We start from the raw sequence: 20,798 nt of genomic DNA on the forward strand, positions 1-20,798 counted from the left end.
TTTTGGATATTTAATTGGGATACTTAATGATATAGTATATTCTATGTCATGTATTGAGTGAGTTGTAAAAATAATAGGTTAATAATTAACAAAAAAATCAATTAATATCATACACGTCATCATCTCAACAACTTCTAACAAAATAAGTTAATTTTGAAGATGCATATTTATGATTATGCGTAACTTTGATAGAGAAAAGTATTACGACAGCACGTGTAATTAGAATTTTTTTTAAGTAATATTCAATTATATTCTAAATTTATAATAATTTATCTCCAAAATCTTCAAAGACAATGATTAATTAGACCCTACGGTTTCAGAAATGGACAATCAGGTCACATTCCGTTTCTTTTTTTTTTTTTTTTGAGAGATTGTGTTACTACTACACTGCAATGCCGCCTACCAATGTTAATTAACTATATCATCCTTATTTTGTTCATTAATATATATATGGACTCTAGAAAATATTAACTTTTTATTAGATCTATTCTTAAAAATCTAGGTGTGTTTTTTTATAAAATTGGAAAAGAAACATGAGCCTTTTTTTACGCTATCATCAACCCACGTTCTAGAGCTTGGTTAAAATGTCTAAATCATTAACCGGTAGACTTTTTTTTTCTCCCTCAAAGAGATAAGTAGTAGCCTTAACAACACTTTGAAGAATCTTATAAATGTTAATTCAACAAGACTTTTTTTTTCTCCCTCAAAGAGATAAGTGGTAGCCTTAACAACACTTTGAAGAATCTTATCAATGTTGATTCAACAAGACTTTTTCACATGCCGTGTCACTTTCACATGCACATTATTATTGTATATATATGCAACCGGCATGGTGTAATTTCGTGAGAACCAAATGGTTTGCGTGTGATTCTTGCAACATAAAGTAGAACAAAATTGCTGAATTCAATAATTTATTGATAATAATATTTAAATTGCTGTGACCATATATACTACTAATTAAATTGAGGAAATTCAATAGTTTGATGATTTTGATTTAGTTATTTCTCTCTAGCTGCTTTTGTGTTAATAGAATATTCGTTTTTTTTTTTCAATTATTAATCTCTTATTGGTTTTATTTTAATTTTTTTTAAATTATTCTAAACTCATGTACCATTGAAACTTGAATATAGGACTTGAGCTCTAAGAAGGCCATTCCTTACTACTAGAGCTAGACTTTGACTTCATTTTAAGCTTTAATTATATTGATTAATTTATTGTTAATCAAAATCATAGTTTTAACATTGACCAATTCTAACTTTGTAATGATAGAAGGGCCCACTCCAACCTTATTTCAACCCTACATAAGAGTAAATAAAAGTTGAATTAATAAAGTTATTAAAATTTTAAGATTAATAATAAACTTGTCCCAAAAATTTGCTTTGATGGGGCTGAGATGGGATTCATTAGTGAAGTGCATATCATTTTTATTCTTACGTACAATGTGGTTAACACCTCACCACCTTATTTTTTAGTGGAGAGTTTGAGTTTTCTCATAAGATTACATTCTCTCTTATTTTTTTTTTCTTTCTCATAGTCTCAGCTTGATTTTATAATCTAGTGACATGTGGAAAATACAAAATTGAGCAGTTAAGATTGAGTTATAAAATAATTAATATTTTAAACTTATCCTTTATTGCCTTTTCTTTTTTCAGCTTTCTCATGATTATCTCTCTCATGGTAGAATTTGTATGTGTACACAAATTTGTTATCTATAATGAAAGAAGTTTTATTGTAGCTTCTGTTAGAATAAAGTCCTATTCTTTAGGGACATTTACTTGTATTTGAATTATTCCAAGTTTCTGTTACCACTTGGCTTTATTTTCGCTAAAGTTGGCTGCTTTCTCGTTTTTTGTTAAGATCGTGTGTTGAATGGCTATTTAAGCCAAAGTTATTGTCAATAAAAAAGTTATCAAGTGCAACTTGTTGTGTTCTTGTTCTCAGCTACATATAAGATCAAAGATTCCAACAATCTGGTATCAGAGCCACCTACTAGGCCTGATAAATTAAAGCAGCAGTCTTTGAAGTTCTTGTAGCAACGCAACAGATGACTACTGAAGGGAGTTTTATATAACAAGCCATTCCTCACTTTGATGGTCATTATGACCACTGGAGCATGCTGATGGAAAATTTCCTACAATCTAAGGAATTTTGGGAGCTGGTGGAGCCTGGATATGTTGAGTCAGCTAGTGGATCAATGCAGACGGATGCACAACGAAAGAAGAATGATGAGATGAAGATGAAGGATCTGAAAGTGAAGAACTATCTCTTTCAGGCGATCGATTGCACCGTTCTCGACACCATTCTCAAAATGATACTGCCAAAGAAATATGGGACGCCATGAAAAAAAAGTTCGAAGGAAATGCAAGGGTCAAGAGGTCTCATCTCCAAGCTCTCCGCAGAGAATTTGAAACTCTTGAGATGAGATCCGGTGAAAGAGTGATAGAGTACTTCTCTAGGGTCATGACAGTGGCAAACAAGATGTGAATTTATGGAGAAGATATGCAGGATGTTAAAGTGGTGGAGAAAATTCTACGCTTTTTAACTGAGAAGTTCAACTATGTTGTGTGTTCTATTGAGAAGTCAAAAGACATTGATGCTCTCACTATTAATGAGTTACAAAGCTCATTAATAGTGCATGAACAGAAGTTCCAGAGGCGTAATAGTGAGGAGCAGGTCTTAAAGGTGACTTATGAAGGAGGAAGAGGTCATGAGGAGCAAGCATTAAAGGTGACATATGAAGGAGGAAGAGGTCGTGGTCGTGGAGCCTACAGAGGAAGAGGAAGAGGGAGAGATCGAGCAGACTTCAACAAGGAAATTGTGGAGTGTTACTGATGCCATAAACTTGGACATTTTCGATATGAATGTCCTTCTAGGAACAAAGAAGCAAACTATGCAGAGCTTGGTGAGGAAGAAAAGATACTTTTGATGTCTTGTGTGGAGCTATATGAGGCTAGAAGAGACGATGCATGGTTCCTCGATTCAGGGTGTTCTAATCACATGTGCGGTGATCGAACTTTGTTTAGTGAACTCGATGAAAAATTTTGGTATTCGGTAAAATTAGGGAACAACACCAAGATGAATGTGATGGGAAAGGGAAGTGTAAAACTGTTGCTAAATGGAGTCAATCATGTTATTACGGAGGTATACTATATTCCGGAGTTAAGAAATAATCTCTTGAGCATAGGGCAATTATAAGACAGAGGCTTGGTTATTTTGATCAAGGGAGGGATGTGCAAGATATTTCATCCAGAGAAAGGTTTGATCATTCAAACCAACATGAGTGCCAATAGGATGTTTATCTTGTTGACTCAGTCTCAAGCTCATTTTCAAACACAATCTGATCAGTGCTTTCATGCAAGAGTTGAAAACTTGTCTCATCTTTGGCATCGAGGTATGGGCATCTGAGTTACAAGGGTTTGAGAACATTGATGTACAAGAACATGGTTCTCTGCCTTAAGTGTGACATGCACTGATTGCATCAACGGGAAACAACATTGGACCCCATCCAAAAAAAAAGTACTTGGAGAGCAACTCAGAAGTTAAAGTTCATTCATGCGGATATTTGTGGCCCGATTACTCCTACATCTAATAGCAACAAGAGGTACATTTTGTTATTCATTGATGATTATAATAGAAAAGCATGGGTGTATTTATTAGTAGAGAAGTCAGAAGCCTTAAATTCTTTTAAATGCTTTAAGACTATGGTTGAGAAAGAAACATTGCTGTTTGTTAAGTGTTTGCGTACTAATAGAGGAGGAGAATTTAATTCAAATGAGTTCAACGAATTTTGCAAACAAAATGCAATCAAAAGGCAATTGACCACCGCTTATACTCCACAATAAAACAGAGTTGCTGAAAGGAAGAATATAACCGTGATGAACATGGTTCGTTCAATGCTATCTGACAAGAACATTCCTAAGACCTTTTGGCCAGAGGCGGTGGACTGGACTATTTACGTCTTAAACAGATGTCCTACATTGGCTGTCAAATATGTTACACCAGAGGAGGCTTGGAGTGGTGTGAAACCCTCAGTAAATCATTTTTGGGTCTTTGGTTGCATAGCACACATCCATGTTCCAGAAGCAAGGAGGACCAAACTTGATAGTAGAAGCATTACTTGTGTGCTATTAGGAGTTAATGAGGAATCAAAAGGTTACAGGCTATTTAATCCTGTTACTAAGAAAATTGTTGTGAGTAGAGATGTAATTTTCGAAGAAGAAAAGCAATGAGATTGGGATGTGACCTATGACAAACAAATAGTAGTAGACTTAGAATGAGGTGATAGTGATGGTGAAGTAGGAGAGACCAATGATGAGGGAGATAGAGAAGAGGAAGCTAATTCTAGTGAGGGTGAAGAGAGAGTGAGGGAATTGAGGCAATCTAATGAGAGGCGACCTCCTATGTGGATGGGTGATTATGTTAGTGGAGAAGGTCTGTCTGAGGATGAAGTTAATATGACACTGGTGGAGCCAATTGATCCATTGTATTTTAAGAAAGCTGTGAAGAGTGCAAATTGGAGATTGGCCATGGACTATGAAATTAAATCCGTTGAGAAGAAAAAAACATGGACACTCACTGAGCTGCCAGCCAGAGCGAAAAGAATTGAAGTGAAGTGGGTTTACAAAACTAAATACAATGAGCATGGAAAGATTGATAAGCACAAGGCTCGTTTGGTTGCTAAAGGGTACTCTCAGAAGCATGGAGTAGACTATACAGAAATTTTTGCACCTGTAGCAAGGATGGATACAGTAAGGATGATTATTGCTCTAGATGCACCAAAAGATTGGAAGATTTTTCAGCTGTATGTCAAATCGGCTTTTCTTAGTGGTGAGTTGAGGGAAGATGTTTATGTGGAACAACTAAGAGGTTATGAAAAAAAGGGCAGTGAGCATTTGATTTATAAGTTACACAAAGCGATGTATAGATTAAAACAAGCTCCACGAGCTTGGTTTAGTCGAATCGAAGCACATTTCATTGGTGAAGGGTTTCAGAGGTGCGATAGCGAGCAGACATTATTCACAAAGAGAAGTACAGAAGGAAAAATTATCATTGTAAGTGTTTATGTTGATGATTTAATTTTTACTGGTGACGATGAAGCTTTGATGTCTGAATTTAAAAACTCTATGTTAAGATCGTTTGATATGTCTGACTTGGGGAAAATGAGATTTTTTCTTTTGATCGAGGAGCTACAAAAGTCTGATGGTATTTATATATGCCAAAGGAAATATGCACCGGAGATTTTGAGAAGGATTGGTATGATGGAAAGTAATTCGGTGGGCAGTCTAATAGTTCCAGGTTTCAAAATGAGCAAAGATGAAGATGAAGTCTTTGTTGATGAGACGTACTACAAGCAGCTGGTGGGGAGTTTAATGTATCTCACTGCCACGAGACCTGATATGATGTTTGTTACTTGTCTCATAAGTAGATATATGGCAAAACCAATGGAGATTCATCTACGGGCAGCTAAGAGAGCACTTCGATACTTAAAAGGGACTGTAAACTATGGAATTCATTATAAGAAATGAGGAGATGGTGAGTTGTTAGCATTTATAGATAGCGACTATGCTGGAGATATAGAGGACATGAAGAGTACATCTGGGTACGTGTTGCTAATGAGTGTAGGTGCTGTTTCATGGTGCTAAAAAAAGCAGCCTATTGTGACTTCATCAACTACAGAAGCTAAGTTTGTGGCTGCTACAGTATGTGCTTGTCAAGGAGTTTGGATGAAGAGAATTTTAAAGGAGTTGAGACATTCAGATGGAGGTTGTACTACTGTGATGTGTGACAATAGTTCAACCATCAAGCTGTCTAAAAATCCAATTATACATGGTCGCAGCAAACATATTGATGTAAGGTTTCCTTTCTTAAAGAATCTTACTAAGGAGGGTACAATTGAATTAGTTCATTGTGGGAGTCAAGATCAGGTGGCTGACATAATGAGCAAACCATTAAAGCTTGAGGTTTTTCAGAAGCTTCGAAAACTGCTGGGAGTATGTGATATTTTTGGCATAAACTAATTGCTTCACAGCACTTAGTTTAAGGGAGCGAATGAAAGAAGTTTTATTGTAGCTTCTGTTAGAATAAAGTTCTATTCTTTAGGGACATTTACTTGTATTTGAATTATTCCAAATTTCTGTTACCACTTGGTTTTATTTTTGCTAAAGTTGGGCTGTTTTCTCGTTTTCTATTAAGATCGTGTGTTGAATGACTATTTAAGCCAAAGTTATTATTAATAAAAAAAGTTATCTAGTGCAGCTTGTTGTGTTCTTGTTCTCAGCTTCATATAAGATCAAAGATTCCAACATGCAACAGCAAAACAATACTAGAAAAAAATCAAAATTAAATTAAATTAAATCCTGTATATCACTTATTTACAATCTTTACAACATTTAATTTGGAGGCAATCTTAGGTTGGAGCATCAACCAAAGCTTCTTTTTTTTATTTTTTTATAATCAAGTCATTTAATTTAGTTCAATTAGATTGCAAGTACAAGACTATCAAAGATTTCTATACTTGATTAAATTAAACTTCCTCAACTTCTTCAAATCTAATGATATAATATTCCAGAGCAGAAGCTATGTGTTCTTTTCTCTGTTCAAACAGCAAGGCAAATTATCAATCATCTACCTTCTATCAGTCTTGTTAAATTAACAAAGGGGCATACAACATATTTGGCAAGAGAACACATGCATGGCTATAATACGTAGTTTGAAGATTCGGATAGCTGTTGAACCACAACTTCGAAAACATTTATAATTTGAAGACAATGTCAAGATACCACAATCAAGACTTGGTCAAAACAACACATGCTCATAGACCATTACTCTTTATCTATTCATTATTATCATGATTATTAGTCAAAGCATACATATGACAATGCTCTAGAAACATCCATTTTTTTTCAAGATTCAAGGTTAAATCAAAACAAGTTACGAACACCAAGAAGAGAGAATAGAGCGAGCCTAGTCAGACAATCTACAATTCAAGCACACATGGCATGTTGCTGTGCGACACCATAAGTAAAACACATCCTTAATTAATTAAAAATTTCCAATTTTTTTTTTTTATATTTAGTGTGAACTAAAGAGTTATTTTCTTATCCCAGTGCTAAATTACAACCAGGATGCTGGCGGCCGTTGCCAGTAAAAGTTGAAATAGGTAGCCGTCATCATCAAAATGGATGACTAAAAAGAATGAAAAAAAATTGGGAAATGGGTTTTGGGTGGTGAATTAATGTTGGGTGCACTTAACAATCGATAATTTTTTCTTCTTCGCTGAGTGTTGAAGCCCTGAGGTTTTAATTATGTATAGTTTCTTAGGAATTAATAATTGAACCATAACCAAAGCAGTCTCTAATTTCAAGCATCGTAACAAGTAACACTGAAAATTCACACCAGAAAAGGATCCACATATAAGCTTAATAAACCGATAACCACTGCCAAAAACACAAATGATAGTAATATCCATATAGTAAACACGAAAATAGCAAATTAAGCATTAATCAAAACTAATACAATAGTAACCCTGAAAACGACATAATGAGCAACATAATAGTTAGAGAAGCAATGGCGGCAGGCCTTTCAATGGCAGCATCATTCGACGGTGGAGGGGTGGTGGTCTGGTTTTGATAAGGAAATGGACTTGGAGTCTCCAAAACTTTGATGATCATCTTCAGCCCTCGCTCACAGTGACCCGAAACTCCACTGATGAAGTAGAACAAGCCCGGCTTGGCCAACTTGTACACCGTGTTGCCGTTGTTGGAGTAGAACAATGGATGCGAGGAGCGGCATTTTTTGTACTCCACTTCAGTAACTGCCATTACTGAGTCTTTCTTGTACTTGAATTCTAAATGAATCCATCATCAATCATACACATGAAAATTTGTTCTAGCTATTAGTCCAGGATTCAATATTGCACATGTTACATGTTTATAAATAGTTTACATAAATGATACTCACTCAATCGCCACCTGAAGAACCCCCCCTCAAGCCAGAATAAATTAAAAAATAAAAAATAAAAACTGAGATTTCAAAGTGGCTTTTAATATGGGGTGAGTATCATTTCTGTTCATTATTTAACGTATTAATGCTCGTTTTGTTATTACCCAAAAAAAAAAAATTTATAATGCACTACATGTTATCACTAGGGCACAATATATATAAAAAAATGTTAAGATAAAGTTAAAAGGAGGATTAATTTAGTACTTACGAAGAGTGTCACCGATCTTGAACCTGTGGTTGGATGCCCATTTGTTGTACATTTGGGCACCTTCCTTAGCGTTGGGAACATGCCAGCCATTATCACCACCAACTTCAAATTCAGTGGAAGTTACAGTGCGGATATGAAGAAATAAAAGAGAAAAGAAAAAGAAAATGAAAATGAGAGAAGCTTTAAAGATAGAAGCCATGTTTGGACTCAAAGGGAGCTCCCTCTAGAGAGAATATCAGGAAGCTTTGTGTTGGAGAAGTTAACTAAATATACGGTTGATGTGCTTTTGGCTAGAGACTTAAAGGAGAGGACATTTGAACTTTGAAGTCCGTTCTGTTATTGAGAGAATTATTAGGAGAGAGATGTGGAGTTAGTGGGTTTATTGGAGGTAACCGTTGAGACGTGAGACCTATCCGTAATTGACTTGGTATTACTATTAATGTTTCAGTTGTTATTATTATTAATAATAAAAAAAAAAGAAAGGAAGGAAGAAAGAGTGACCAATTTGGGTTAAATTTCATTGAGGCATTATCATCATTAGGTCAGCAGCGTGTATGCGTTTCAAGTACTTAACCCAAAAAAAAAATAAAAAATAAAGGTTCGTGTAAAGAAAAGGTCAAAAAAGAGGGTTGATGATTATGAATTAAAATCGTTTAGCTGCTTTTTATTGTACTGAATCTGACACGAGAGAAACTGTGCCTATGCTAGTTCAGGCTGAACTGCTGAAGCAAAGCTTGAGGCCGTACCCTAATCATCTTTTCTGCTTTTGCCCTTGCGTTTTCTGCACATATAGGATAAGTGGTGGCCACCTTTATGTTAATAATATTTCACTATTCGAGGATAATACTTATTTCGAGACTGGGCCAGAGTAGAGACGGCAAAATCTGCATCGAGATGCAGGTGTATCCCAATTTGTACCTTGTATTGATATTTTGAGATGTGCATTCATATTTAGATTCGTAAAAAAAATATGCGGAATCGCGTGTAATTGGAGTTGATAAAATTTGACACTACTTAATTAGTCGACACGAATGTAATATAAATAAATAAGTATGTGTCGTCGAATTTAAAAAGATTATTAAATGAGTTGGGTATGGGTCGATATAATTTTTTTTCGTGTTGGGTTAGAGTTAAAGTTCTTGACACATTTATACAATCAATGACTTGATTATATTTTTTATTTTAAAATAATTTGTAAATTTTTATTATCAAAACTCAAATATTAGAGATGATCTCTCATTTATTTTTATTTTTTAAAAATATGAATATAAACACAGTATTTTATTTATAAAATTTTATATTCATTTAGAGCTTCAATAATGTAAATGTGTAAAATATTGCTAGACTCGTATATTTTATAATATCGATATATAATATTTTATATACATATATATAATTAAAACTTCAATAGTATAAATGTATAATATTTTGGTAGATATGTACATTTTATAATATCGATAAATTATGTATGTATTTATGTATGTACGTCAATGTATAAATATTTTATGTAAATTTTGTTTAATATATAGATATTTAGCGGGTTATTGGGTAACCAGATTATTTTTTCGTGTTGGGTTTGGGTCTCAATATTTTGACACGATTATTAAATGGGTCGGCTTTGAGTCGACCTAAATTTGACACGACACGAAGCTGACACGACACGAACACAACCCGATAATCCGTTTTACCAACTCTACATGTAAGTAATATCCATAAAGTGTGTGGGCAGATTTTCTTAATTATCTAAATCTGTATAATATTAAATTTAAATATAATTTAAAATGCAACAAATTTATCTAATAAAGTTTATCTAAATCTGGGCATAATTGCCATTTTCTTTGGCAAATTCCCCGTCAGCTTATTATCGTTGAGACCCAAAAATCTTAGCCTCTCCATTTCTGCCACAGACTCCGGAATTGCACCCATCAATTCCATGTTACAAAGATCCAAAATTTCCAAATTTTGAAGATTTTCCCATCGAATCCCGTTTAGGCCACCACCAAATATTGGGTTATTTGATACCACCATCTCTATTAATGATACAATTTCTTCAATTGACTGAACCAACCCACCCGAAAAATTATTGCTCCTTAGGTCCAAAAATGTCACATTATGTAAATTTCCAATCTCTTTTGGTATCTTTTCTTGTAAATTGTTGTAGCTCAAATCAAGCTTTAGTAGTCGAGCAAGTTTTCCCAAAGTCAATAGCATTGACCCTGATAAATTATTCCTGCTTAAGTCAAATATCAAGAGCTTGGTCAACCCTCCGATACTCGCCGGAATTTGACCATTGATTTGGTTTCCGGCAAGGGCGAGACGCCTCAAATTGACCAATTTGCTCGGTTCTATTGGTAATTTTCCAGTTAATCCCTTTTCTAGTAGTACTAGAGACTGGAGGTTCTTTAAGTAATCAATGCTTGTAGGAATTGTGCCAATGAGACGGGGGTTTGATCCAAATTCTAAGGAGTCCAAGCTGTTTGCAAGTTTTTGCCAATTTGAAGAGGGGATTTCAATGGGGCTTTGGCTTGGTGAAGAGAAGCAATTGAAAATTGATAGGGAATTTAGGTGATTGAACTCACAGAGGTGGTTTGAAAATTTTGCACTGTGAGCAAACGAGAGAATTGTCGTAAACTGGACCGATGCTTATAGCACTCACATGCCATAATCCATGAAAGAAATCGCAGGAAACTCCCTGAACATTATTTATTTTCCCAAATCAAGGTATTAATTGACCAAGGAAAAGTTAATTAAGAATAGACCATTTTATAGACATATATGATCGATCCCAATGCATGCACGCATTAACAAATTATATATTAGCATAGATTCATTTTGCATGCAACAAAAACATAGCCTGTATTTTCTTAGTGAAAAAAAAAAAAGAACCTGCAATCCTGTCCGCCCAAAAGGATCTGGATAGAGATCTGAGCCATTCCACCATTTCCCTACGAATCCTTGAATTGTAGAATAAAGAGCTTCTTTCTCTTTTCTCTCCATAGGTGCTACAGTTGATGTCCCTTCTTGGCCTGCACATGAAAGAAAAAGACCAACAAAAGGAAACAGAAGAAGTAAATCTCGAATTGTTGCAATTGAGCCCTTCATTTCCTTCCTCAGCCTACAAACAGAAGTTTTAGAGAAGAAAATTAGAGATTGTTTATCAATATGAAAGGAAGTACAGAGAGAAAGAGGCAAAATGTTAATAATACTTTACAGCTCAATATTTAATAAAGAAGGGCGTCATTAGATTGTATTTGTAAGTTTCAAAAAACCGTAAGTAACTTCGTTTTTGTTTGTACTTATAACTTACGTGTTAACCTAATATGTGTGAGCATCTAAAATGCATAATGTAAAATATGCATATTTAATTTCTAAAATGATTCAAAGAACAACAAAGTCTAAGAATATCATAAAAAAAACTCTTCAAATGGGATTCTACTTCTCATTTAAAGAGTTAAATAAGTGAAAAGAGTTCTAAAATTTCTTTAAATAGAAAAGAGAGAAGGATAATCTCATTTAAAAAATCTCATTTGAAGAGTTTATTGGGGCTTTTTAATTTAGTTTTATATTATTTTATGTCTTATAATTCTTGAGTAGAGGAAAGTATTATAATTATTGTTATTTTGGTGGAGGAAAAAATTTAATTAAAATAATATAAATTTATTTTTATTTTGAAGAGTCTTATGAAAAAGATTTATCTTTTTTATATTTATATTTACCACGTAAGTGAATAAATGAATATTTAAATAAAAAAAAGATTTTTTTTTGTCTGAACCACGAGGTGATTCTAAGTGGCCCCAACTGTGGGAGATACCTTTAAATTTGTACCACAACTTAGACTAATCTCCGCTCGCACCGAGTTGACCCATAAGCGGTAAAGTGCTGGCTAAAGTGGTGACTTTATACGAGAGCGGAACTTGAACCCCTGACCTTTCTTAAGAAATGACAATACCGACACTCTCACACCAACCAACTTTAATTAAAAAAATATAAATTTTTTTGTGATAGTGTAAGAAACGCTGAGAGAGTAAGTAATGAGAATCACTTCTCGAGGAGAAAAGCGCAAGATGTATAGTTATTGCAATTGCAGACGAAAAAAGAGCTGGCTCTTATCTTTTTAGTCTTTTAGATATGCTGGGTCGCCATCGGCCATCTCACAAAATCTTGCATGTACTCTTGAAGTTAGTGAAGTTGGCTTTTAGTTAAAGAGTTTTGGGGTTTTGTTCGGGATTATTCGATTAGCTACATGGGGATTTAGGGCTAGAGTTAGGGTTAGGGTTTATTTTGAAATGCTATATAGAGAGCTGGTGAGTGGCAAGCATTGTGTATTTTTGCTGATTCTTGGGTGATGGTGATGAAAGTGCAAATGGGGTAATTAAGTACTATGTTAAAAGTTTTGGGGATATGGAGTAGCATTTAGCATCAATCGATTTGTTAATTGGCGTTGAGGTGTGGGTTAGGGCTTTTGAATTGTGGGTGACCAATTAGTTTTGTTGCATGCTTTTGCACAATTTTGTATTCATCTGCAAATGCATGGACAAATTTGGAAAGTATGCACGTGCGTATTGCTTTCTTCTGTGTTGCAGCTGCTGTCCCCAAGAAAGGGTGCAGACTTTGCTCCCCATGCACCTTCAAGTCAGAATTACATTGAAGTCTCTACCAATTTTCGAGATAGTGAAATCAAACTTACAGGTAAAATCTATTATTTTGATACAACAATTTCAAACTGGAATCTGTAATTTTCACAGCAGGGAATAGGCAAACCTTAAATCAATTTAAGTTGTTAGAAAATCACTTAATTAAACCTTCTCAAACCAATCAGGTATCGTAAGTTAACGTGAGTTTTTCTTTCTCTGCGAATTTTAGTCCACAAATCAATGATCTAGTAGCCCCTATATTCGCTGCTCTACAGCAGCCCAACTCTGACGCAGACCATAGCAATAACATAGACGCACGGCGCATACATCAAGCGCGGCCGTTCATTTCATTTTAATTTGTAAACCGTACAAGGGGATAATCACGTGGATTAGAAAACGACATGTCAATTAGATGCTACAGGCTTGAGCCTTGAGGCCTGCCAGCAGAGCATCACTTTCACTTAGGCTGGTCCTCCATTGATTGATTCAGTATAGCTTACTGTTCCAATGATGGTTCGACTTCGACAGCATCTTCGCCTTGTGCCAAGTGCCAATCCATCCCCATCTTTGAATTGGGACTGTCTGTGTAGCCCATATCTTTTGCGGGTTCTGGGCTCGTCTGCGTTGTTGGTTGGGGCCTTAATATACACATTCTTGGCTTATTTGTGTTGTCTGTTGGGGCCTTAAGCCCATGCCTATGCACATTCTGGGCCTATGTTGTATGGATTGCTATTGGAGACAAGCTTAATCAGCATTTCAGCTTCCTATATTTTACAGTATTATTTTATTTAATCAGAATTATTAAAAATTTCATCTTTTATTCTTTTACCACAAAACTTCACGATTCAATGAAATATCTATTCGCGAAAAGAAAAGTCGATCCGATCAACGGTGATTATAAAGCAATCAGATGTAACAAAAAAATTTCATCCTGCATGTACAGTCACGGGATCAGTCCCCCCATCACAGTGAGCAAAAGTGCGCCTTTCTGTTGTGCGCGTGTCATCGCCATCTGCCGATTTAGGGACGGAATCACATACTCGAAGAGACGCCGAAGGACGGTGTCGTTCTGAACGAGACAAAAGGTTTATTATTTCAAATTTCAAAAATTCTTGAAAAAGAAAATTAATTGAAAGTAACAAACAATGGCTCAGGATTCAGAGAAGAGATTCCACTCGATCATGGATAAGCTTTTTCAGCCTCCTAAATCTACACCAAGCTCCTCCAGGTTCTCCTCTTTGTTAATCTTTTTGTTTTTGTTTTTGGTTTTATTTTTATTTTTAAAATTTTTACTTTGAGCGTTTGGTTCCCGAGAAAACGCAAGAAGATTTCGGAAAATGAAACACTGAGGGGGAAAAAAATGGCGAAGCTATCTTATTTATGCATTTGTGAAATACAGAGCATAGTATTAACATTTTTTCTCTTCTAAATAAATAGTAATGGTTCAGGAGTGGAAGAATTAAGAAGAGGCACAAAGCGTTCAAATCCAGAATCTGCACTAGCACTAGTAGAACCGAGAGTAGTAGACAGATACCACCACCATTCTTTACATTCGGCTTCAGCTGGATTATCAGAAGCTCCGTTATGTAGACCGTGGGACCGCGGTGATCTTATGCGGAGGGTCGCCACATTTAAGTCTATGACATGGTTCGCCAAACCTAAGGTTTGATTTTCCAATCCTCTGCAGTTGTTTGGTTGAATGAATATGATGTATTATGTACTTGTTTTCTATTAATATGTCATTTGGTTATTATAGGTTTGTATTATCATCATCATTTTTTTGTTTATTATCATATATGTTCAACTATGCTCTGCGTGTGTGTGTGTTTCAATTTTCTCTTTCTCGCTTTTATAATTTGTGGGATGTGAGATTACCACAATTTGGATGCTCGTTCATGCAAAACTTTCGATCTTACAAATGTTGTAAGAAGTTGTGTTATCTTCATTTAAGGTTTACATTTATCAAGTCCTCTGTTATTATAGGATGTGGTTTGTCATAGACTAAACAGCCCTTACAACGTCATTTTCTTTTGCTGCATACTTGTGATCGAATTCTATATAATATATTTACAATTATCACCAAGAGGAGGAAAGATAACTTCTCTTGTTTCTCTCTGATACTAACTTTTGTATACTCTTCTTATGTCTTTTGTAGGTTGTAAGTGCTGTAAATTGTGCTAGGAGAGGTTGGATCAATGTGGACACAGATACTATAGCCTGTGAATCTTGTGGGGCACGTATCCTTTTTTCAACCCCTTCATCTTGGACGCAGCAGCAAGGCATGTCATATTCCTTCATCATGACAGTGACTATTAAAACGAAATTGTGTAATTTTTTTATTCAACTTTAGGTGTATTTTTATCTAAATTGGACTGTTTCCTATATTCTCTCAGTTGAGAAGGCAGCCTTGGTGTTTAGCTTAAAGCTCGATAATGGACACAAGTTACTCTGCCCGTGGATTGACAATATCTGTGATGAAACACTGGCACAGTTTCCTCCTATGCCACCTCCTGTTTTAGTTGAGAAGTTTAGAGAGAGATCATCTGCTCTCATTCAACTTTTAGCTCTTCCAGTAATTTCACCTTCGGCCATTGAGTATATGAGAAGCACCCAGCTTGAAGAATTTCTTAAATGGTTTCCAATTCTAGAATGTGGGAATGAAGCGGCAAAGGGTTCTGAGACGGATTCCCTTAGGAACCAATGTCAAGATAATTCTGTTAACCTGTATTATCAGGTTTGATACTTGTTTGAATGTTTTCTAACTTATAGTATACTGTATCAATTGTTTGAATGATTTCTAAATTATAGTTTACTCACACTAATATATGTTTATTCCTAACATTTTTACTCATCAGCATATGAGCTTCAGTGCATTTAATGTTGTTGCCGTCAGCCCCTATCATATATTGAGTTTTTTGTATTCACTGCAATGGTTGAGACACTGCATTCCTTCTAGCTGATAGATTGTTCCATTCTCTTTCCGTTCTTTTACAGTCTCGTTTACTTCCATTATCTGCTGATGTTAACTCTATTCATTGCCGATTTCTCACTTGGAATTCAATTATGTGATGGAAGTCAGCTTGTCTCGATCTATATTGATGGTCAGATTACTCTGATTATATCATTATATCATTTTGAATCCTGCTTATGTTCGTTGTACTTGCAATTAAAAAAAATAATGAAGATGTTCAGTTATTGTTGAATGCATTTAATATTTCTTCTCTCATATATAATTTGCGTGTGTTACTTCATTTTTTCACCTTCCTCTCACATTTCAATGCAATAAACTAGAAAGTGTATTTATTTGCTATACAACACACCAGTGTTTTCATGCTCTTCTTCTGTTTCCAAGCCCTCAAAGAAAAAAGGCAAAATACTGAAAAATTTTGCAATTTAGTTGCTTTGTTTCTGCATTCTTAATGATGAGTGGTGTTGTCATTTTCAGGCAGAAAAGCTCATAAGTTTATGTGGCTGGGAACCACGTTCACTTCCTTATGTGGTTGACTGTGAGGATGGAGTAAATCAGTTTGTCGATGATGTCAATGGACAGAATCCGAGTGTCAATGTCCACTCTGCTGGTAGCAAAGAAATTGTTGAGGTGACAGAAGACTATGGGGCTCATAAGTCTGTTGTGTTGGATTGCAGGCTTTGTGGTGCCAGTGTTGGATTATGGGCTTTTGCTACAGTTGCACGTCCTGTAGAGTTTTTCAGGGTAGTAGGAGATACAGAAGTAAATGGTGAAAACCACTGTGGGTCTCATGTTTCGGGGAATGAAAATCATGTTGGCAATAGGGAAGTTGCCATGAATACCGTGTCAAATGGTGAACCATCGCATGCTGAGAGTTCATCACATTTAAATCTGACGATTGCAGGGGGTCCCCCACCAACAAAACAGAATTTTAAAGCAACAATTTCTTTTCCGGTTGTTGGCCGTGCTTTAAGAGCTAAGTTCTCTTATGATTCTGATTTTAGAGATTATACATTTGATCACCCCAAAGAAATTCAATCCACATCTAGGAATAATAATTTGCCTGAGGAAGGGAAAGACCATACTGAAAATAATCTTACTGGACAAGTTGTCCTGGCTGAAGATGCTGGGTCGTTAAATAGGGGACAATATGATCATGGATCAGATAGTTCTATAAATGAAGAAACTCTTGGAAAGGAAAACAATGATCATGTGCCATTGGAAGGACCGAGTGTCACCGGACAAGATACATTTCCTGGAGCTGGTACTGGTTGTGCCATTGTCCAAAGTTCCACAGAAACAACACAGAATGAAAAACTAGGCCAAAGTCAAAGTGATATGCTGGCTGAAAATGGGGAACAAAGCAAAAATGAAGGATCACTTGTGATTCCATCTGGCAGTGCAGTTATGGCTGGAAGTGCAGGTAAGATGTAGTATCAGTTGGACCATAGCTCGTACACTAATATTTTGTAATGCCATTGATATTCATCTAGGCTATGTATATTTGCTTCCTTGATTAGGAGTTCATTGTTTTTATGCCTTTTCTGTTTTAATTTTCTCTTGTTTGGGGTTCTTGCTTATTCAGATGAACTGAGAAGTTGACTTTTCAGACTTCTTGCATATTTATTTCAATATTGACTTTTTTAAAAATAAATAAATAAATGAGAAAGTATGCCATCTTCTTTCTTCTGGCAGTTGTTATCAGGTTCTTGCTTGCCTCTTCTGGTGAATGACATTGTAACTTTCTGCTCTGACCTTTTGATTTCACCATTACATCATCCTTACAGAACTTAGTATTTCTAAACCATTTCTTGTCTGTTTTATGTATATTTGTTGATATCTATATTGTCTAGTATTTTTAGTTACGTCTTTAACTATCCCCTCTGCATATAAATGTGCTGAAATTAAATTAGTAATTCTAATGTGGTTGCAACTTTTTATATTGCAACTCTTTTTTAATTTAATATCATTCGTACCTTAGGTGAGCTTAGAGGAGGTTCCTATTTGTTTCTTGGATTGGTTATTTATAGTTTAATATGGGCCCCTACTAAATTGATAGTGTACCCAGAAGACACAAGTTCGAAGAAGGCCCCGCCCACCCGCTCCCAAACCCCAACACCAAAAAAAGAAAGGAGTTCTAAGAAGCAACTATTCATTTCTTTAATATGTATATATATGTTTTTTCCCAAGTTTAATTGATCACCTATCCAACTTTTTGAAAACTTTAACTGTGTTGACTACTTAGATGTACTCTTTTGCAACCAGCACATCATTGACGATTGATCCTAATTGAACTTCCTATGATTTCTTTCCTTATCAAGTTAAATTGGTTGAAATTCTAAATTTGGCAGCTTGGCTAACTTTTCTAAATCCTTTCATTGGTACATGTGGATTACTAGCAAGAGTTTTTATTAACGATGCCCCTTTGTTTCAGGAATGGATCCGAAGCAACTACAGGAAGTGAATGCAATGAAGTTTGATCCAATTAGGCAGCACAGACATTTTTGTCCATGGATTGTATCAACAGGTGGTGCCTTACCTGGATGGCAACAAACCCTTTCTGCTTTACATCGACAGAGAGACGGTTCTTATTCATCACCTGCAGATTCTTCTCCATCTTCCTCATTGATCAAGGTATATCCTGACCTTTTTTATTATTAATAGTAGTTCATGGCGATCATGATGACCAAATGGGTAAAGGGAATGAGATTCATCCCCGTTTTACTCAAGTTCTGTTAATTTTAATGTAAGCCTGTATAAATATGGGTAGTGTTTTCCCTGTGAAACCTCCTGGTCCTGTTTCAGTTTGATCCTGTATAAAGATTAAGCATATAGGCAATGATGGCAAAAATGAGTTTTTATTTTTATTTTTTTTCCCTCTTTTGATCATCTGAAAGGATTCATATCTTACTGCTTGTAATTTGACAGGTGGATGATCCAATTGCCTCAGTTAGAAAGCTTTTCACGTCTCCTGTCGCCAAAAGAATGAAGTCAACTCATGGGTCAAGTTGAAGTGTTGGCAGTCAGATCAGTTTGTCTAGGTGTCAATGAGTTTCCAAAAGACTCTGGGATGAGACTCCATTCCTCTCTTATATGGTGGTGCCACTGGTATGCAAAATGCTTATGAGTTATGTCCATAGAAATGTATTAATTCTCTCTTCTCGTGCCACAATTTAAACCCATGAAAGTGTTGTACCCACTGTTGTAAGAAGGAAAAAAGTTTTGTTCAAATTATCATCCCATATTTCTTAACCCCGATCCAGGGCTCTGTGTTTTCAAAGTTCGATTTTTCTTTCTTTTGAGAATGGCAATTAAATTTATGTTACTCGCATGAAATTGTTCTCTCATTACACAAAATTGAAGGAACAAGAAAAGAGTTTCAAACTGTTGCTATTCCATTAAGCCACAATTTGTGACTAGCACCTTTGAATAGGGGCGGTTGAATCCTCGTTCCGCCACAACAGCCCTTTTGTCTCCTATTAGTTTCGCCACTCTGATCACCAAATAATATGGTTATTTTCTTCGTGATTATATAAAAGATCATGAGCAGCCAAGTTAGAACAAAGGAAAAAGCTATTTTGAAAAGGCAGACACTGAGCAACCTTTAGCTTTGAGCTTTGCAAAGATGAATTATCCCATTGTTTCCTCTTATAAATTAGATCATGTTTTAGCTTCGGTTTCTCTTATAAATTAGAACATGCTTTTGCTTTGAGGTTAAAATTTTGACAACCAGACTAGATCTCCGAGAAAGAATGAGAAACATCCAAGGAAACACTTGAGATTTTCTGAAAAAAAAAAACTAACCTGAAATACGGAGAACCAGTATTTTCCTGCACAGTCTTCACTTCTCCAATCTTCTCTGCAACCTCCATTCCTTCCAGGACTCTTCCAACGACCAGAGACGAGGCATCAAGCTCCGGAGAGTCCTTTGTTACAATCACAAACTCTGTTCCGTTCGGGTCCTTACCCACCTCCTCTTGATCAATCTCCAGCTTGCCTTGCCGGGCAACCAACTTGATCTTTGGAGGTGGCTTGGAAGGATCTCTCACGATAATACCGACAGTTCCAGCCAAGTTCTTAGTCCCAGGACACCTTTCATTGTTTGCCTTCCACTCTTCCATGAGTCTCTCAGTTTCCAAATTGCTTCCTGATCTCCGTGCTAGCTCAGCATCCACACCATACGATCGAACTCCACCATGCTGCACATAGTTTGGCATGATTTTGATGAACTCTTTTCTTCTGTAGCTAATCCCAGCTGTTCCGCTAACAAGACTACTAAACCTAGCAGCTCCAGCTGGAGCACTGTCTCCATATAACCCGATGACAATGCGACCAGCAGATTTTCCATCAATCGATATGTCAAGAAAAACTCGCTTTGTAGGATCTTTGTTGGCACAGTTCTGTTCTTGCTCATTTTTATCGGCGTTAGGCAATTCATCGGCTCGCGCCCTGGACAGATTGAACGGTTCTAGAACCAGGCTGCCCCAAAGAAGAAGCAATGAAGAGTTGCCGCATAATGTGAGCTCTCGGCGTGATAAATTGCAGGTTTGTTTGAGGCTGGGAAGAGATCGAGACGTGGGAAAGTTCTGTACTAGTGGATGAATTTTTGGTGATGGAGTTGGGGGAAGGATTTGTGGGGAAGAATTCAAGATTTTTTGGCTTTGTAACATTTCTAAGAACAAATTATTTTCTGGGTTGGTGCCTTCGTTCTCAAGGCTGTGTTTTTTGGTGAGCCTAAAATCTGTTTCTCATTTGAGTAAGGGATTTTTTAGGATAAGATACAAGGCCAAATCCATCCAGATATGCTTGGAAAGGCATGATTTTATGATTTTATGGCACTGAATGCACATCAGCAATCTGAAGTGTTCATAGTGGGCCAAGCCTACTCCCAACTTAGATTCAAGGTCTCAAATCCTATGCGGACCACAACTATAAGAAAAAAAAAAAAAAAAGAGAATCTTGGTCCATAATTTCATGAACTTCACTC

At 35.9% G+C, this 20,798-nt stretch overlaps 3 protein-coding genes across 5 annotated transcripts; 1 reads left to right on the forward strand and 2 right to left on the reverse strand.

The window, feature by feature from the left end:
• Positions 1 to 7,148: 7,148 nt before the first annotated feature.
• Positions 7,149 to 13,438, reverse strand: LOC112496492 (piriformospora indica-insensitive protein 2-like). The gene is made up of 6 exons (XM_052435687.1): positions 13,344 to 13,438; positions 11,096 to 11,324; positions 10,813 to 10,901; positions 10,040 to 10,625; positions 8,210 to 8,432; positions 7,149 to 7,846 (listed from the first exon to the last, which is right to left on the reverse strand). The coding sequence occupies exons 1-6, from the start codon at positions 13,436 to 13,438 to the stop codon at positions 7,509 to 7,511; spliced, it is 1,560 nt and encodes a 519-aa protein (XP_052291647.1). The 3' UTR covers positions 7,149 to 7,508.
• Positions 13,439 to 13,681: 243 nt separating this feature from the next.
• On the forward strand, positions 13,682 to 19,091 carry LOC102620623 (uncharacterized). Of its 3 annotated transcripts, XM_006494193.4 has the most exons (8): positions 13,682 to 13,928; positions 13,998 to 14,071; positions 14,281 to 14,506; positions 14,999 to 15,122; positions 15,237 to 15,577; positions 16,289 to 17,234; positions 18,246 to 18,445; positions 18,740 to 19,063. In XM_006494193.4, the coding sequence occupies exons 2-8, from the start codon at positions 14,025 to 14,027 to the stop codon at positions 18,821 to 18,823; spliced, it is 1,968 nt and encodes a 655-aa protein (XP_006494256.2). In that variant the 5' UTR covers positions 13,682 to 13,928; positions 13,998 to 14,024; the 3' UTR covers positions 18,824 to 19,063. The 3 variants fall into 3 exon arrangements, with proteins under 3 accessions (XP_006494256.2, XP_006494255.2, XP_024949672.2); XM_006494192.4 differs by having other exon boundaries at positions 13,682 to 14,071; XM_025093904.2 differs by having other exon boundaries at positions 13,683 to 14,071; positions 14,292 to 14,506; positions 18,740 to 19,091.
• A 16-nt stretch (positions 19,092 to 19,107) lies between these two features.
• LOC102621093 (peptidyl-prolyl cis-trans isomerase CYP26-2, chloroplastic) lies at positions 19,108 to 20,710 on the reverse strand. Its single transcript, XM_006494194.4, has 2 exons — positions 19,616 to 20,710; positions 19,108 to 19,304 (listed from the first exon to the last, which is right to left on the reverse strand). The coding sequence occupies exons 1-2, from the start codon at positions 20,479 to 20,481 to the stop codon at positions 19,202 to 19,204; spliced, it is 969 nt and encodes a 322-aa protein (XP_006494257.2). The 5' UTR covers positions 20,482 to 20,710; the 3' UTR covers positions 19,108 to 19,201.
• Positions 20,711 to 20,798: the final 88 nt, after the last annotated feature.

This window comes from Citrus sinensis, chromosome 3, assembly GCF_022201045.2.
Source record: "Citrus sinensis cultivar Valencia sweet orange chromosome 3, DVS_A1.0, whole genome shotgun sequence".
Lineage (NCBI taxonomy): Eukaryota > Viridiplantae > Streptophyta > Magnoliopsida > Sapindales > Rutaceae > Citrus > Citrus sinensis.

Coding starts and splice junctions, on each gene's coding strand:
- LOC112496492 (XM_052435687.1), bottom strand. CDS start 13,438: ATGGGCTACACAGACAGTCCCAATTCAAAGATGGGGATGGATTGGCAC. Junction 10,626..10,812: donor AATTCTCTCGTTTGCTCACA/GTGCAAAATTTT, acceptor AATTCCTACAAG/CATTGATTACTTAAAGAACC. Junction 7,847..8,209: donor CAAGATCGGTGACACTCTTC/GTAAGTACTAAA, acceptor GGATTCATTTAG/AATTCAAGTACAAGAAAGAC.
- LOC102620623 (XM_006494192.4), top strand. CDS start 13,989: ATGGCTCAGGATTCAGAGAAGAGATTCCACTCGATCATGGATAAGCTT. Junction 14,507..14,998: donor CATGGTTCGCCAAACCTAAG/GTTTGATTTTCC, acceptor TGTCTTTTGTAG/GTTGTAAGTGCTGTAAATTG. Junction 15,123..15,236: donor ATCTTGGACGCAGCAGCAAG/GCATGTCATATT, acceptor ATATTCTCTCAG/TTGAGAAGGCAGCCTTGGTG.
- LOC102621093 (XM_006494194.4), bottom strand. CDS start 20,481: ATGTTACAAAGCCAAAAAATCTTGAATTCTTCCCCACAAATCCTTCCC. Junction 19,305..19,615: donor ACTGGTTCTCCGTATTTCAG/GTTAGTTTTTTT, acceptor TTTGGTGATCAG/AGTGGCGAAACTAATAGGAG.